This window comes from Diospyros lotus, chromosome 3 (genome assembly GCF_014633365.1).
Source record: "Diospyros lotus cultivar Yz01 chromosome 3, ASM1463336v1, whole genome shotgun sequence".
In the NCBI taxonomy this organism is placed as follows: domain Eukaryota; kingdom Viridiplantae; phylum Streptophyta; class Magnoliopsida; order Ericales; family Ebenaceae; genus Diospyros; species Diospyros lotus.
The window spans coordinates 6105385-6121803 of NC_068340.1; the positions used below are offsets into that span (position 1 = coordinate 6105385).

At 37.2% G+C, this 16419-nt stretch overlaps 1 protein-coding gene across 1 annotated transcript; it reads left to right on the forward strand.

Moving 5' to 3' along the window:
- Positions 1-11682: 11682 nt before the first annotated feature.
- LOC127797520 (protein DETOXIFICATION 29-like) lies at positions 11683-15517 on the forward strand. The gene is made up of 8 exons (XM_052330496.1): positions 11683-12183; positions 12505-13046; positions 13805-13891; positions 14159-14215; positions 14314-14552; positions 14649-14767; positions 14933-15019; positions 15147-15517. The coding sequence occupies exons 1-8, from the start codon at positions 11842-11844 to the stop codon at positions 15252-15254; spliced, it is 1581 nt and encodes a 526-aa protein (XP_052186456.1). The 5' UTR covers positions 11683-11841; the 3' UTR covers positions 15255-15517.
- Positions 15518-16419: the final 902 nt, after the last annotated feature.

Genomic DNA, 16419 nt, shown 5'->3' on the forward strand with positions numbered 1-16419 from the left:
CAACACGATTGAAATCATGAGCTTGCAAACATGAATCTCCAAATCATACCTTTTCGGGCCAAAATGGAGCAATATGGGAATCACCAAAAATAATACCAAGTAATAGATAAAAAAAGAAAAACAAAAGAAATCATACCCTTTTAAGCTGAATTGATGATTGGTGTTGCATGGAGACAGTGGCACTGAGAAATTGGAGTTGTGATGTATTGTTACACAAAAACAATAGCAACGAGGATGGAAATGTCGATTTATATTTGTAAATTGACAATGGCTTATCCGAGTATGTGTTTGTGAATCAACGGTGACACCAAGCAATTAGAGTTATAAATCTATTCATGTGTGTTAGATAGAGGTGCTCACGGTGTGGTTTGGGCGGTTTAGGCTATTTTCAACACTCCAAACCGCATGTGCGGTTTGACATTAAATCAAACCGCACGATTTGGTTTGGTCCGCAACAATCGCACCAAACTACATCACAAATTCTGGTGCAGTCTGGTACAGTTTTCGCGATTTGATGCAATATTGATCAAAAGTAGAGTAACAAGCACATATCTAAACCAAACCCATAGAATAGTCCTATAAGTCTAAAACTCATAACCCAATAGAGCAGTAAAGAAAAGAACTTATAGTGGTAATGAGCGAGAGCGAGAGAAAGACAAGGGCATTGGGCAACTCACACAATAGCGACCGCCGACCACCAAGCTATCCGAAGTCAACGACCATAGAACAGATCAAGAGTGAAAGGTTCGAGAGTGAGTAAGAGAGAGATCGACTTGCAATGAACTAAACCGAGAGCGAGAAAGAGGCAGAGGAAGCGTTGCAACGACTAGACCACCAACAGAGAGCGAAGTGAGAGTGAGATGTAATGAGCCCGTGATCATCGGCTGAAGCATTGTGGATGGCAACGGTGGAGGGCGGTGGAGCTTGCGGCGATGGCAGGCAATGGTAATGATCGAAGAAAGGTTATGGGAGTAGAGAACGAGAAAGAGAAAATGTGTGTGTGTGTGTGTGAGAGAGAGAGAGATGGGGGTGTCACTTGTGTCAGGCAGAAAGAGTGCAAGAGAGAATGGTGGGACGGAGAGGTTATGGGAGCAGAGAGCGAGAGAAAGTGTAACACCCCATTTTTTCCAAAACATGCGTTAACTCGGAATTTCGGGGATATTTTTTTTTTCCGACAATCATTCAACATATACTCAATATAATTCAAACCTCGACAATCCCAATTTACTATCTCAGCGTATCAACTTAAAGGAATAAGCTAAGATTAGTAATAACATCACATTAACGGAAGCAGAATCGAAACCTCGGTAATATATAATCGTAATTCCTTTATTTATAATATAAAATGCAAACTATCGTTTGACATGACATCTTCAAAATAAAATACATAGAGACTCATCTCTCAACAAAAACTACTAATACCTCGAGCATAGACAAAATATATGCTAACAATTACTAACGAAATCAACGGCTACATCTCGATAATGCCCTTTCCCTTAGTGTCATTATTTTCACTCGGAACGTTTGAATATTTTAGGGACAAAACCCAAAATTAGATGATGAAACATCTAAGTGAGAGTTCAAAAATATTTTCAAGTATATATGCAAATCATGAATAAAATCGACAAATCCCGACATGTTCCAACCTTAGAGAATTTCACATAATACTTAATTCTAATCGGAGAAAATGCAATCTCTCTAAAAGCAACACAACCTCATCGATACATTAGCATAACACTATCCTGCTTAAGAAGGACAACCTCAACGCATGAACCCAGATATCACCCCTATATCATGTTAGGAATTATGCTCTTACTCAAAAGCATTTCGGATCTCAACACAACCCTGGCCACAAAATAATAAACACTATCCCCAAAATCAACTTCCACCTAAGCAATAACGCTATCTCTCAAAGGCACCTAGGGTGGTGTCCACTCTCAGTACCTGCCACTTAAGCCAACAATCGAGGTGGTGTCCGCTCTTAGTTTCGCCACTTGAACATCGTAAGGTGAAGTCCGTCTCAGTCCTATCTCAAATTAATCACATAACATTAATTCTTGATATGCATCTTTAGTGTTATCACTCAAGGGTCACACACAGGGGTGGAGCCAAAAGATATTTTCAGTGAGGGCAAAATTTAATGGAGGGACAAGGCTCAGTGAGGGCCAAATTAATGGAGGGCTAAGGTTAATGGAGGGCCAAGGCCCAATGTGGGCCAAATTAATGGAGGGCAAAGGCCCAGTGAGGGCCATGGCCTGCACTGGGCCTATGCTAGCTCCGCCCCTGGTCACACAGAACGTGACACTATTACTATTAACAAAAGAAAAAACGGTAGACTCCAGGTTGGCTCCTGGTTGCAATTGTAATTAGTGTGTAAAAAGTATATCATGGCATGGGGAAAGATAGCTTCCAAATTATGTTCTGAATTGACAGACACAAACACCGGCACTATGCTACCTCCTCCTTCGGGAAAAGATGAAAAATAAGATACGAGTGAAGTGAAATGAAAGATAAGATGCCTTTCAAGAAAACTAGCTTTTTCTTGTGGGTAAATTTCAATTTCTATGATTTCGTGCGTCACGCGCGTTTTTGTCTTTTTAAGAGTCGGTTGTTTAATTTTTTAAATTACTCCTTAAACATGAAGTTTGATATTTTTATTGACATTTTATGTTAATATTTTATATATTTATATAAATATTAATATTAAATATCACTATAATATTAAATTTAAATAGTCATATCATACTTTTGATTAATTTTTTTTATCAATAATTTGAAATGAGGTGTTAAGTTATACGAAAATAGAAATAAGAAGAGAAAATATTTTTTATATGAAGTAAAAAAAAAAATAACTTTTTAAAAAAAGTAGTAAACAGAAATGTAGGTAAAAAAAGCATAAACAATAAAGTATAAAGAATTTTTTATAAATATAATTTTTAATAAAAAATTATAACAAATAGCTATATATTCAATTTAAAAAGAAACATAAATTTCATAATATATTCAAATAAATATAAACATAAATACTATAATATGTATTTAAATAAACATAAACATAAAATTATAAGGTTTAACAATCCTATATTAGGGGGGAAAAAAAAGGGGTAGCCTCAAATTAACAATCTTAGCAAAAACAGGTTCCAAATCATTCTAAAAGATTATAACAACACAATCCAATTATCACAATGAAAGCAAAATCATTAGCTTGCAAACATGAATCACCAAATCAAACCTTTTCAGGCCAAAATGGAGCAATATGGGAATCACCCAAAATAATAGCAAGAAACAGACCAAAAAAAACAGAAAAATAAAAGAAATCATACCCTTTTAAGCTGAATTGATTATTTGTGTTGCCTGGAGACGTGGCACCGAGAAATTAGAGTTGTGATGTATTGTTGCACAAAAACAACAACAACGAGGATGGAAATGTCGATTTATGTTTGTAAATTGACAATGACTTATCTCAATTTGTATTTGTGAATCAATGGTGGCACCAAGCAATTAGAGTTGTGAATCGATTCGTGTGTGTTAGATAAAGACGACAGCATCGAGCAAGGAAAACATTGTTTCGTGTTTGTGAATCCATGGCAACATTGAGTAATTGGAGTTGTGAATTGATGATGACACCAAGCAACCAAACGACAAGGGGGAATGATGATAAGGGTATGATGGAAGAAATTGAGAGTAGAAACTAGGGCAGCCTAGGTCCTCAAATGAGAATTAACATATATTGGTCGGAGACAAACTAGCGCTCGTGGACGGAAATATATTTTTGATATTTTTTTAGTTTATTATGAAACGATCTGAAATATTTTTAGAGCTATAGAAATGAATCAAAAACATTTTTTTATATATATTTTTGGAGTTTCAAAAACAAGAAATATTTCGAAAACATTGAAACAATATCTGCAAATCATTTATGTGCATCACAGATTGGGTGCCACAGAGGATGAAATCATAGTTTCACTCGGCTCCCATTTCATTACCTATAACTTGGCAAAAATGAAAAAAAAAATCAATATTTTACTTTTGTTTATGAAAGGCATCTATCAATTAAGTTAATAAAAGAGCCGGGTTCCATGTTTCTATATATTTTTGGTATTTTGGATTCTTTTGAAATATTTAAATTTAAATTAATATAAAATACTTTATTTAGGTTATTGACTTAATTAATATACGTGGGTGTTGGGTCTTTGATAAAAACTAAAGCACACGGGATTGTGTGAAATTAAACTTGGGCTCTCCATTTCAATTTTCTAGGGTTTGGAAGATTAAAAATGTGAAAAATAATTTTCTAACTTTAAATTAAAAAAAATGATAATAGATAAAATGTTTATGTACGGACAAGAGTATAATTTTGATCCCTCTGCTGAATGTCCAACTTCTCATCTACAAACTCATAACAAACAAAATCACTTGCAAACTCATTTTTAATAAGCCATTTCTTTACGAATAAATTCTCATAAAGAACTTTACATATATTTTCTATGTTCATGCCTATAGTCACACACCTATATGCGTATACATACATGTACATATTCATCTATACATACTTCTCTCAATTTTATGATTGGATAAAGGAGTGCATTATGACTTCCCGTTATTCTGTTAAAATTAACGGGTAATTGCATGGCTTGTTTCTTGGAGGTTGAGGTTTAAGGTAGGGGAATCCCTTATTGCCTTACCTATTTTTTTCTCGGAATGTAGGTCTTCCATGGCATTGTATGTCAGTATACTCAGTCTGTTGGATTCTAGTTTCATTATAAATGCAAGCAGATGATGGTGATGCTCATGTTTGCAAATGACTTGTTATTGTCCACTAAGTTATCATATGGGAATTGTAAGCCCATTACATATGAGGTTTAGAATAAAGTGTGTCTGTGGCACAGTTGATTGTTATCATTTGGGGTCGACTCCTCCTTGCTCAGTTTGTCCTTACCACCATATATTTATATTTGGCCCTTGTCTTCATATTTTGCCTAAGCATGTGATCAAAAAACTTGAACAACTAGTGCGTAACTTCCTATAGAGTGTCAATGAGGCTGCTCTCAAAAGGCGAAGGCTTGGAGAGGTGTGTGTTATCTAAAAAAATAGGGGGGTTTGGGTATCAAACCTTTATTTGTTTGGAACCAAGCCTTCGTTGCAAAGTTAATTTGGTGATTGCTCTTAGGTAACAATGAGTTGTTATAGGTTAAGTGGATTCACACGTATCGAGTAAAAGATAGCTATTTTTGGTTGCTTTCGATGTCTTACTTGTGCCTCTAGAACTAGAGGAAATTTCTTTCACTCTGTAATGCGATAAGGTATAAATTAGGACGGAAGATAGGCAATGGTCAAAAAGTCTTCTTGTGGCATGATCAGTTGCATCGGAATGCTCATAGATATTTTTTTCTCACCAATTGCCTCGATAGTTGGATATCTCAATTGACATGCAAGTCTTAGCAATCGTTACTGATGGTTCTTGGGTATGGCTAGAGATAGCTTCTCTACCATCTCTGGACATTATTCAATACCAAATGCCTAGTTTTCCTAGGGTTGGCATAGGGATAAATTGAGGTGGTTGCTAGTTTTGAATGCGGTGTTTTTCTATTCGTTCTGCGTTGCAAGGTCTTTTGATACACTGCTCAGGTGTTCCCTGATATAGTTTAGTATGGCATAGTTTAGGTATTCCTTCACATATGTTTATTTTTTTTATTAGCAATTAAAGAGTGGTTATCTACTTTTGATTGTATTAACTTTTATTGTTTTTTTCAAATAGATGTTTTCGTTGAAGGGAGGCTGTAAGAACCCATATTTTTATGAGGTTACCATGTAATTTAAGTAAGTTTAGAATATCGAAAATTGGCTTGATAGCAATTATAAGTACCGAATCGACTGTAGGGAGTGCCATGGAATCGAGATATCTAAGGAAAATGATTCGATTTTGACGAGCATTTCAAGGCATGATTTATGGTATTAAAAGAAAACATAATCGAAACGATTTTCATTGCAGCTAAAATGCAGTTGTCATTTAGGCTGTAAAACCGAATTGTTATAGGCGACTTTCAGGAAGTCAATGAAAGCTTGAGGGGGTTTCGATTTTTCATAAGAAACAACCATTTAGTAGTTTCAGGAAGAAACAAAAAGGGTTTACGGCCAAAACAAATATTAGGGCCTAAGTACAACTTTCTGAAATTAATAGAGAGGGGTCTAAATGACATTTTTTTGGAATCTTCGAGGGTCAAATTGATGTTTTAGAACTTGAGGGTCTTAAGTGAAATTATGGAATGTTAAAGGGCTAAGTGAAATGGGCTAAAATGAGAAAGCCAAAAGTGAGAAGGGTCAAAATGCAATTAAGCAAAAGCTTAGCCAATGGGAATTCGACCAGCACATGGTCGGTCGGCGATGGCCAAAACTGGCCACTGGGAACCCACGAGGGTTGGTTGGGGACACCTTTGGGTCAAATCATGGCCGACAAGGGCCACCAGGGTGGCTAGATTTAGAGAAAAAATCGACTAGAATGATGGTCGGTTGGTCGCAAGCCTGCAAGTGGCGATTTCGATCAGATAAGGCTCGTTCGAGGTCGAACTAGGGGAGGTTTATGCTCTAAGGCTCATGAGTTGGCCGATCTCGGGCATTTGAAGTATCGAAGATGCCTATAAATAGGGGTTCCATGATGGCCGAAAATGGAAGAATTGGAGCTTCAAATTGGGAGTCAAAATTAAGGGACTTTTGTTGCCCATGAGGAGAAGATGAGTTCTGGAAACTTTTAAGCGTTTTGGTGAGGGTTTGAAGAGTGTTCGAAGGCTCGCCGGAGTTGAGAGACGGACGGGCGGACGGAGCCTTTAGCCGGCAAATCGGATGTGTTCCGGCCATCCTTTGGAGCATCTAGGCATGTCATGTTAATCAACTGGAAAAGGGAGAACCAAGTGGTGGAAAGAACCAGCATTGCGAGCTAGCCGTTGCTGGAGAAGACGACCGGCGCATGGGCCACACGCGCTGGTTTTCACGAGCAGCCACTTGCCCTAGCGCATGAGGGTGTGTGCAGGCACATGGATGGCTGGAAAAAATCTCAGAAATTCTAGAAAAATATTTTATGGGGGTTTGTGCAAAAAGATTTGGTGTTTGACTTCTCGATATCTCGATTTTTGTACCGATTAGTCTCGTTTTGCATGCAAACGAGGGTTTGAGGTAAGTCCAGTAATTTTCCTTTGATGTTCTTAGACTTTAATGAATTATTGTGAAAAAAGATTGGAGAAAATAGTCCCGAAGGTATTTATTTGAATTTTTAGAAAAGAAAATGGAAGAAAATGCATAAAAAATAAGTAAATTAATGTTTTGAGATACTTAGTGATTAAATATAATTTATAAGATTGTTGGGCTCAAGATAAAGGGATTGGTGCAACTTTTGAGGGTTGGCATGAAAATCGAGGTCGGGCTCGCAAATCGAGGCGATGCACGTATTTTGAGGCAAGACGCGAGTATCGAGGTAGCTTGATAAGCTTGAAAAGGTAAGTAGTACTTCTCAATTGGATTTAGTTTTATGAAAATGTTTGATTTGTAAGTTGTTCGACCCCAAAACCTAATTTTATATAAATAATTTTATCATGTTATCATGTCTTGATGTGAGTATGTCATGTAGATTGCATTTCAATGTTTGATATATGAAATATGCATTTGAGCATGATGAGATTCATAATCATATGTTGCATGGGTTTAAGATTAGGTATTGGCTCCGTTACTTTGCCAATAATGTACCCATACACCCCGGTCTGAGAGGGAGACTGTAAAAATGACAGGTAATCTTAAGATGCAGTCGATCCAAATATAAGAGTTATGTGCATTGCATACATACATGAATATTAAATGTTTTGTTCCCTTACTTAAATGGTTCATCATCTAACTTGGGTTTTGCCCCTGGAATATTCAAACGTTCCAGATGGAAATTGTAGTAGAAACGAGAATGAATGACGCATGAAATGACACTTAGTGAAGTGCATGATAAGTTGAATGTATGTTATGTAGCCCATGTATTTAAGTTCTGCACTTTAAATTCTTAACGTTTTGAGGAATGATGATGTATAGTCTCATTTATAGTTAATGATGATGTACCTTATTTATGATTAATGAGAATGTAAGAATTAATTTATGATTAATGTTAAGATATTAGGTTCGATTCTACCTTCTGTATTTAATGTTTATGATGATTCTCTTTCGAGATAGATGTTTGAAAATTTTGGGATGGATAAGAGCAATGATTTAGTTTAATTTTAGTAGTATTGAAAAAAATAATAATTATCCCAGAATCGTTCTGTTATATGTATTTCCCGCATCACCCCGCATGGGCCAGACTCGGTCCAATAGACCGGCCCAATCACCCAAGGCCAAGAAGGCCCGGACGACCTCGTCAAGGAAGGTCCAGCCTCCATCAAAGATCCGGAACTCGTAAAGCGAGCGTATGGCGAGCTCCCGGTAATCCTCCAACGAGCTCGGAGCAATCGACTAACGAGCTCCTGAAATATCCTCCAGATCGCTGGACCATCCAGGTCGCTCGCCTAAAACCTCCAGCTCGCATGAGCGGCAAAGCTGCTGAGAAGTCAGAGGTAGGGTCCGATCACTTTATCTGTAACAGCCCATGCCCCTCGTAATGAGGATCCCACTCCCGGTCTTGCGAAGGCGGTAAGAACTATTTGTCCCCCATTATACAAACACTGTATTTTTATATATTATCTAGATTGTAAAAGTCCCTCAAGAAAAATGGAAATAAATGGGGCCATGAGGAGCAAGGAGGAAGGACAGAAGAGAATAATCAGATACCGCCACTCTGGGAGAATAATCAGATGGCGGCCGTGGACTAGGCATCGTTCTGACCGAACCACGTAAAAGATTCTGGTGTACACGCTTGGAACTTTGGGGGGGGTTTTCTTCCTTCCTTCTCGATATTTTTTTGGATTGACTCACCGCGGCCCAAAACGAATCACGGTCGGCCGAAATCAAACGTCGACACGTTCTGAATTTTAACGCGCTCAGGAAACAAGGCGTTACAGAGGCAACGAAGCGACACAACCATATTTTCCTCGATTGTCCCTATTCCCGTTAAGTGTTTTATTTCTTTCGTCGTTTGAAGAAATTTGGATGGCCTTTGCATCGATAGGAGACGAGAGTATACGACAGAGTAGAGTGGTAAGAGACTTTGGCAGATTGCTAATCATTTGGTTATGCAGGCTATGGTTTATTTTCTATGAATAGAGAGCAACAATAGATGCTTTAGGGAGTAAGAGCGATCTACGTCCTATCTAGCACATCAAAATCTATGTACTGTCTGGACAAAGTTAGCTACTATTTCCTTTCCTCATATTTTACAGAGTTGTGCTTTACGGCATTTTTCACAATTTTCGATTGACCAATATTACTCTACTGAGTTGTATTGCTTAGTAATTGAGGGTTGACACTATAAATACCAATTTTCACGTAAAATAAGGGTTGACTCATAAGTATGTTGTTGGCACTCTAGACTATTGTTTGGGGAGTAATTGGGTATCTTCACCACAATGGTGTCATTCACGTCCAATGCTTAGGGAGGTTCCATGAATTGATGATTTATACTTTGGTTGAGCTTTTCTTTAAAGGGGCGTTTAGTATAGGAGAAATTTTAAGATTCTTGAGAATGTTAGGTTGGGAATCTGTATTCCTATGTTTGGTATAATTTTTTTATAAAAAGAATCCTAGGAAATAGGATTCCTGAGAATAATTTTAAAGCAAGTTTCCCACAAAAAGATTTCCATAGGGGGGTTGGGAATCCAAGTTTCCTATGGACTTGAGAATGTTTTTAACAAATAAAAAGACTAAAACACCCCTTACCCTTTTATAACCTCATACAAATATATTATATATTATATATATGTAATATATTTATATTATTTATTATAAAATATTATACATATTAAAGTAGATATTCATACAAACATATATATTATGTATATATATTATATATATATATATACACATGCATATATATACATAATGCGTAAAAAAATAACATTTTTTTTTATTTTTTAAAGATATTGTGAGTCTCACTATTTTATATAGTAAAAGAAATTTATTATTTTTAAATAAAAAATTAAATAAGGGTAATTTTGGAAAAAAAACATGAATTCCCAAGATTGTTACATTTAAACCAAACATAAGAATATAAAATTCTCAAAAAAGAATACTCAACATTCCTGAAAATATTTAAATTTATCCAAACATAGAATTGCATAAATCCTGAAAATCAAATATTTCCAAAAGTATTCCCAAGAATTATGAATCCCGAGAATTTAAAAACTTATCCCGTATCAAACGCCCCCTAAGTTCTTTTATATGAGTAACAAGGTGTTACCATTATAAATGTGAATATTTGCATTAAAAGTTTTCAAATGCTTATGGAGGTTCATTAATGGGGGTTCGGGAATCAACGCCTCACTGCATATCTTTTGCAGACATCCTTTGGCAATTGTATATAAGTTATATCTTTCAATTTGGAGGAATGTGTTTTCAATTTAAAGTTATAGAGGCTTTTTGGTGTTCATAATGAAATTTTTATTTACAGAAAAAATACTGAAAAATTTAAGTAAAATTGTGTTTTTATAAAATATTTTCACATTAAATTGTATCCAATGTAAAATATTACATGTTGAAGCAAAGGGAAGCTATGTATGTGTTTCAATATATATATATATATATTAATATCTAGTTAATATAATTTATCCCATGTACTATTCTTCAATATCTAGTTTACTTCTTAATTTCTTTTTAGTGAATTGAGTGGTTAAATTTTTAAAACCATCTTAACTTAATTTAAGTGAGAGAATTATGTCAAATTTAAATTAGAGAGATATAAAATCAAATTTAACTTTGGGGGTATACAATTCCAAATGCCATTTATTATCTACCCTAGACTTATTAACAGTCTGAATTTGGGGCCAAATTCGATTTATTGAATCAAACTTGAGTTTAAGTTCAAATTCGATTACATATATCATAAATGATCTAAATATAAATAATAGATTAAATATATAAGTTTAATACTATATATGAAATTTGTATATTTAATCGAATATATTTTATTAATATATTATATATTTAATTATTATTCATATGAACACTTGCTTGTAATATATGTATTTGGATGTGGATTTGTATATGAGTAATCAAATCCACACTTGAATTTATATTTGACATATTCTCATTATTTAATTACAAAAGGAAAATAAAATAATTTGGTAAAATTAAAATTAACATTAAATAATTTAAATTGAGTCAATTTAATAGTTCAACTTCTAGAACTATAGTGCTAATTTCATGAACGCTATTTAACTAGTGGAAATTAATAATTGATTGACACCATATATTAAATTAGGATAATTTTAAAAATTTAAGTACTCAATTGAACCTGAAAATATATATAAATACTATGTTAGACATTAAAGTACAATAAAGAGACAAAGACAGACATATTATTTGGTGATATTTTTACATTAATATATTATATAATTTATTAATTTTAATTAAACATATAGTATAATATACTGGGAAAAAGTGATATCACTCATAAATAATTAAATAACATTTTGATTTATTCAGTCTTAATATTAAAGACTTTGGTGAGGTCTTTAATTAGAGTTGGATGCTCAATGGTGCCCGCATTGGATCCCCCAACTATAAAAGAGAAAGCATGGTTCTTCTCTTCAGTTGGTGGTTGAAGCTGGAAGGAGAATTCATTCCCTGTTTTCCAACTTCAATTGTGAAATCAAGCTAGAAAGAACCTCTCTCGAAGTCTTTCATCACTGTCTCTCCTCTCTATCTCTCATATATATTCACATGGAGAAGAGTATCTCTCACGAAGACGTATGTCTTCACATGGAGAAGAGTAACTCTCATGAAGACGAAAAGCCAAGGCAGCCTCAGAACCCTCCACCTGAAGCCGATGAAAGTGATGAAATCAAACCTGCAGCTATTATCAGCATCAATGACTTCTTCAGGGAATTCCTCGGGGAGTCCAAGAAGCTCTGGCGCCTTGCTGCTCCTGCCATCTTCACCTGCCTTTGCCAGTACTCTCTTGCCGCTGCCACTCAGGTCTTCGCCGGCCACCTCGGAGCCATGCAACTCGCCGCCGTCTCTGTCGGGAACTCCGTCGTCTCCGGTTTGGCTTTCGGCATCCTGGTACAACATACATGCATGCATCCATACAAACATATATATATATATATATATGTCTCACTTTAAACTTCACACTTTCCTTTATTTTTAATTTACTCGATCGTTTAATTAACACATGATCTTCATCATAAATCTTCTTTTCAAAGTTCTAATTTATCGCTTATATAACCACTTTCCAAACTTCTTTACTTAGCTACCCGAATCTAAGCTTGGGCTCTCCCCAGCTCTAATTTAATGTTTTATCACCATCCTCTACTTATTCTAACTTAAAAGTTCAATAACCTGACATTTATACTGTCAATTGACTTCTAAATAAACAAACAGATGGGGATGGGGAGCGCCCTGGAGACGCTATGCGGGCAAGCCTTCGGAGCAGGGCAGCTGCCCATGTTAGGGATCTACATGCAGAGGTCATGGGTTATTCTCATATCGGCCTCAATACTGATGATGTTTCTCTTCATTTTTGCCGGCCCAATTCTGAGCTTCATAGGCCAACCTGCCGATATATCCAAAGCCACAGGAACTTTCTCGCTGTGGATGATTCCTCAGCTTTTCGCTTTCGCAATGGTGTTTCCTCTTTCAAAATTTCTGCAAGCGCAGAGGAAGATGAAGGCAATGGCCGTGATATCGGCCGTTGCGCTTGTTTTGCATGTGTTCTTTAGCTGGCTGGTGATGGTGAAGCTGGGGTGGGGACTGGGCGGCGCCGCCGCGGTGCTGGACTCTTCTTGGTGGATCATAGTGGTGGCGGAGGTCTTGTACATCTTTAGTGGGGCTTGTGGCGAAACTTGGTCAGGGTTTTCATGGCAGGCCTTTCACGGGCTGTGGGGATTCGTCAAGTTATCCCTTGCATCGGCTGTAATGCTGTGGCAAGACTTCAATTAATCTTCTATGATCTTTCTATGCAAAATTATTCCATCTTTGCTTTGCTTTGCTTTGCTTGTCTGCTGACACACATACTTTCCCCATTTGTCAAAACTAGAGAAATAATAAATTAAATTAGAAATTTAGGATTGGCCGGATGAATGAAGAGAAGATTTATGAATTTTGATTTGATAGAAACATACGAGCAAAAACCCAAATGCTTTTCCTTTTTGTTATGTATGCTCTTAGTAGTTTTTACTTAACGAATGGATTAATTATATTCACAGTACAGATTCATATATAACAGTTTAATTTGTTACAGCTAAATCGCATATTTTATTAATTAAAGTATACAACTACTTGGAATTGAATTTTAATCCTCTCACAAAGCAAGCAATACCTTTTTATGCAATCGACTTAGGTTACAGTAAATAATAACAGAAAGTTTATGACCTATATTAATGACATGCCACAGTCTATCAATTCCTTGGATGTTTTAAAGTTAAAATTTAAATAATTATAGCTGTGCATTTCAAGTTTGGAAGAGGAAGTGGGCCCTCTGGGCCACACTTGCAAGATATTGGGCAGGGCTTTACATACAAGGGAACCAAACGCTGTGGGTAGGTTTCTTTTATGAGAATGCAAAAGTCGTACTCAAGCTTATAAATTGCCAAAATGATATAATCTTTCCAATTTTATTTGTAATAATTAATTCTATTTTATTAGACAAGAATTAGAATTTCATGGCGATTGATTTGTGCAGCCTTGAATTTTGGTATTTTATGGCATTGATTCTCTTCGCTGGATACTTGAAGAATGCAAAAGTTGCTGTGGATGCCTTGTCCATATGGTGAGTTTCACCACTCTTATTAACATTTTAATGTCTCAACAGTTTAAATATAACATGTAAGCTTATTAATATTTTTTTTTAATTTATGTGTGCCAAACTATACGTCCATTCGCTCGCTTTCATCATGAGTCAATAAATGCATTAAATTAATGAAAATGGGTCCAGTATAGAAGTTTGTGGACTGGACACTTGCTTCCAATCAAGACGTTGTCATCAATAATTGTGTGGATAGATTATTTGTTCTCATTTTGGTACTCTTGCTTGCAGCATGAACATATTGGGCTGGGCAATCATGGTAGCCTTCGGATTCAACGTAGGCATAAGGTTCACATCCAATTAACCCACGCGCGTTCTAACATTTTCTACAAACAAAATAATGCCCACTCTTACAATACCAATTCCAATGAAATTAATTTGCGCAGCGTAAGGGTGTCAAATGAACTAGGGGCCGGACGGCCAAGAACAGCAAAATTTGCAGTGGTGGTGGCCGCAGCAACATCGCTCTTCGTTGGGCTATTCATGGTTCTTGTGTTGCTCATCTTCCGGAAGCAGTATTTACCCATGTTCTCCGACAACAAGGAGGTTCAGCAGCTCGCGTACAAGCTCACCCCATTGCTAGGGGCCAGTATTGTCATCAACAACATCCAACCAACCCTTTCCGGTACAGCCCACCAATTCAATTCCATTTAGCTTTCTTTCTTTTAGAACTCGACTCGTGTTGTCCTGCTAATTTCTGCAAACGAGATCTTTCTTGTAGGTGTGGCCATTGGAGCAGGTTGGCAAGCTTATGTTGCATATGTGAACATAGGGTGCTACTATTTGTTTGGCATTCCATTGGGCCTGGTGTCTGGTTACAGATTTCACTTGGGTGTTAAGGTCCTCTCTCTCTCTCTCTCTCTCTCTCTCTCTCTCTCTCTCTCTCTCTCTCTCTCTCTCTTTATATATATATATATATATAAATTACTGATGATCTGATGTCTTGCCTATATGGTTTCGTTCGCTTATAGATTTTTTCTGCATTTACATTTTTGATATTCTCAGGGTATTTGGTACGGTATGCTGTGCGGAACAGGTTTACAGACCTGCGTCCTACTCTGGATGATTTATCACACAAACTGGAACAAAGAGGTGAAGCATTAATAATTTGTTCCATTGCAACCAAACCAACTATGCTAACTGGAAGAGAAGAAACCTAGTTGAAGTAATAAATTCGAAGCTCGCAAGTTAATTTCGTAAATTCTGTACCCATTTGCAGGCCTCCGTAGCTGGAGATAGAGTAAGGCGCTGGGCCTGGAGGGTGGATCGCAAGAAGAATGATGAAAGAAGCGGCCGCGGGCAACTAAGTTCAGAATGTGAACTCTGAAGCATCAGCCGCAGAATGTGGTGACATCAAGGCTGTGGTGTTTTGCTGCTTTGTTTTCTTTTTGAAGTTTTATCGGGTGAAGACACTAATCTTTAAGCTTTTGCATCTGTCAGGACCCTACGGTGATTAGGGTAGTAAGAGGTTGTAACAATAAGCTGTTGGTATAGTTGTAAGGTTGTAACAAATAACACTAGGAGCTGAGAAAGTTAAGCGGTTGTAACAGTTGAGGATAAGCCTATAGAAGGGCCTTTCCCTCTCAACAAGAGGTATCCGTGAATATTTTGATGAATTTACAGTCTATTCCCTCTCTCAATTTCTCTCTATTCCTTCTCTCTCTCTCCCTCTCTCAATTCTCTCCCTCTCTCAAAACCAACCATAATTCTCCTCACCAAGGAGAATTGACCCTCTGTCAGGCTGAGACCCTGAAAATTGGTATCAGAGCTGCGACTTGGGGGTATAATCCAGCCTTGAAGCGATCGGAATCCAGCCCAAATTTCGCCGACTCAGGTTGGACTTGTGGCGATTCTTACTGTAGCGAGTAAACGAAGCAGACCCAGAGATTTCCGGCCGAATTCCACCGATCCGAAGGCTGGACGACCTTCGTTGGGTCAGCACTGTGAGGCAAACAAGACCGACGTGAAGCGTGGAAAGTCCGAAAAATCCGAGGGCTGAAGTCCTTTGACCCAAGGACAAGTCGAGGTTCACGAACAGACCTTGGAGGCAAACAAGGAGGCGCAGGCGACTAAGTGTGGCGATCTTGGATTCGAACAGGGAGGCCAAGCCGACCCACTCGGAAAATTGAAGGGTGACAGTAGGCGCTTGGAGTGGGAATTGTAGAAAGAGTGCCCAGAAGCTTAAATCTTGGCTTATGGCAATTTAACCCAAGCAAGAAATGATGGCTGATCGCACAAGACTGAAGCAGATGGAGCTTCAAATCCAGCAAGTAAGCGCAGCAGTAGCAGACGTCCAAGGGAAGGCGGCGGCCATCGACGTTGCGATTGAACCGAAGATTGAGCAAACAATTGACCGCAAGTTGGATCACACGATGGCGAGCATGCGGAAGGAATTTTTAGAGTAATTTCAAGAAGTTAAGGACCAAATTCAGAGCTTCATGCTCATGTTCGTGGGCCAAAACTCCGTCAAGATATCACCAGAATTTCCGTCC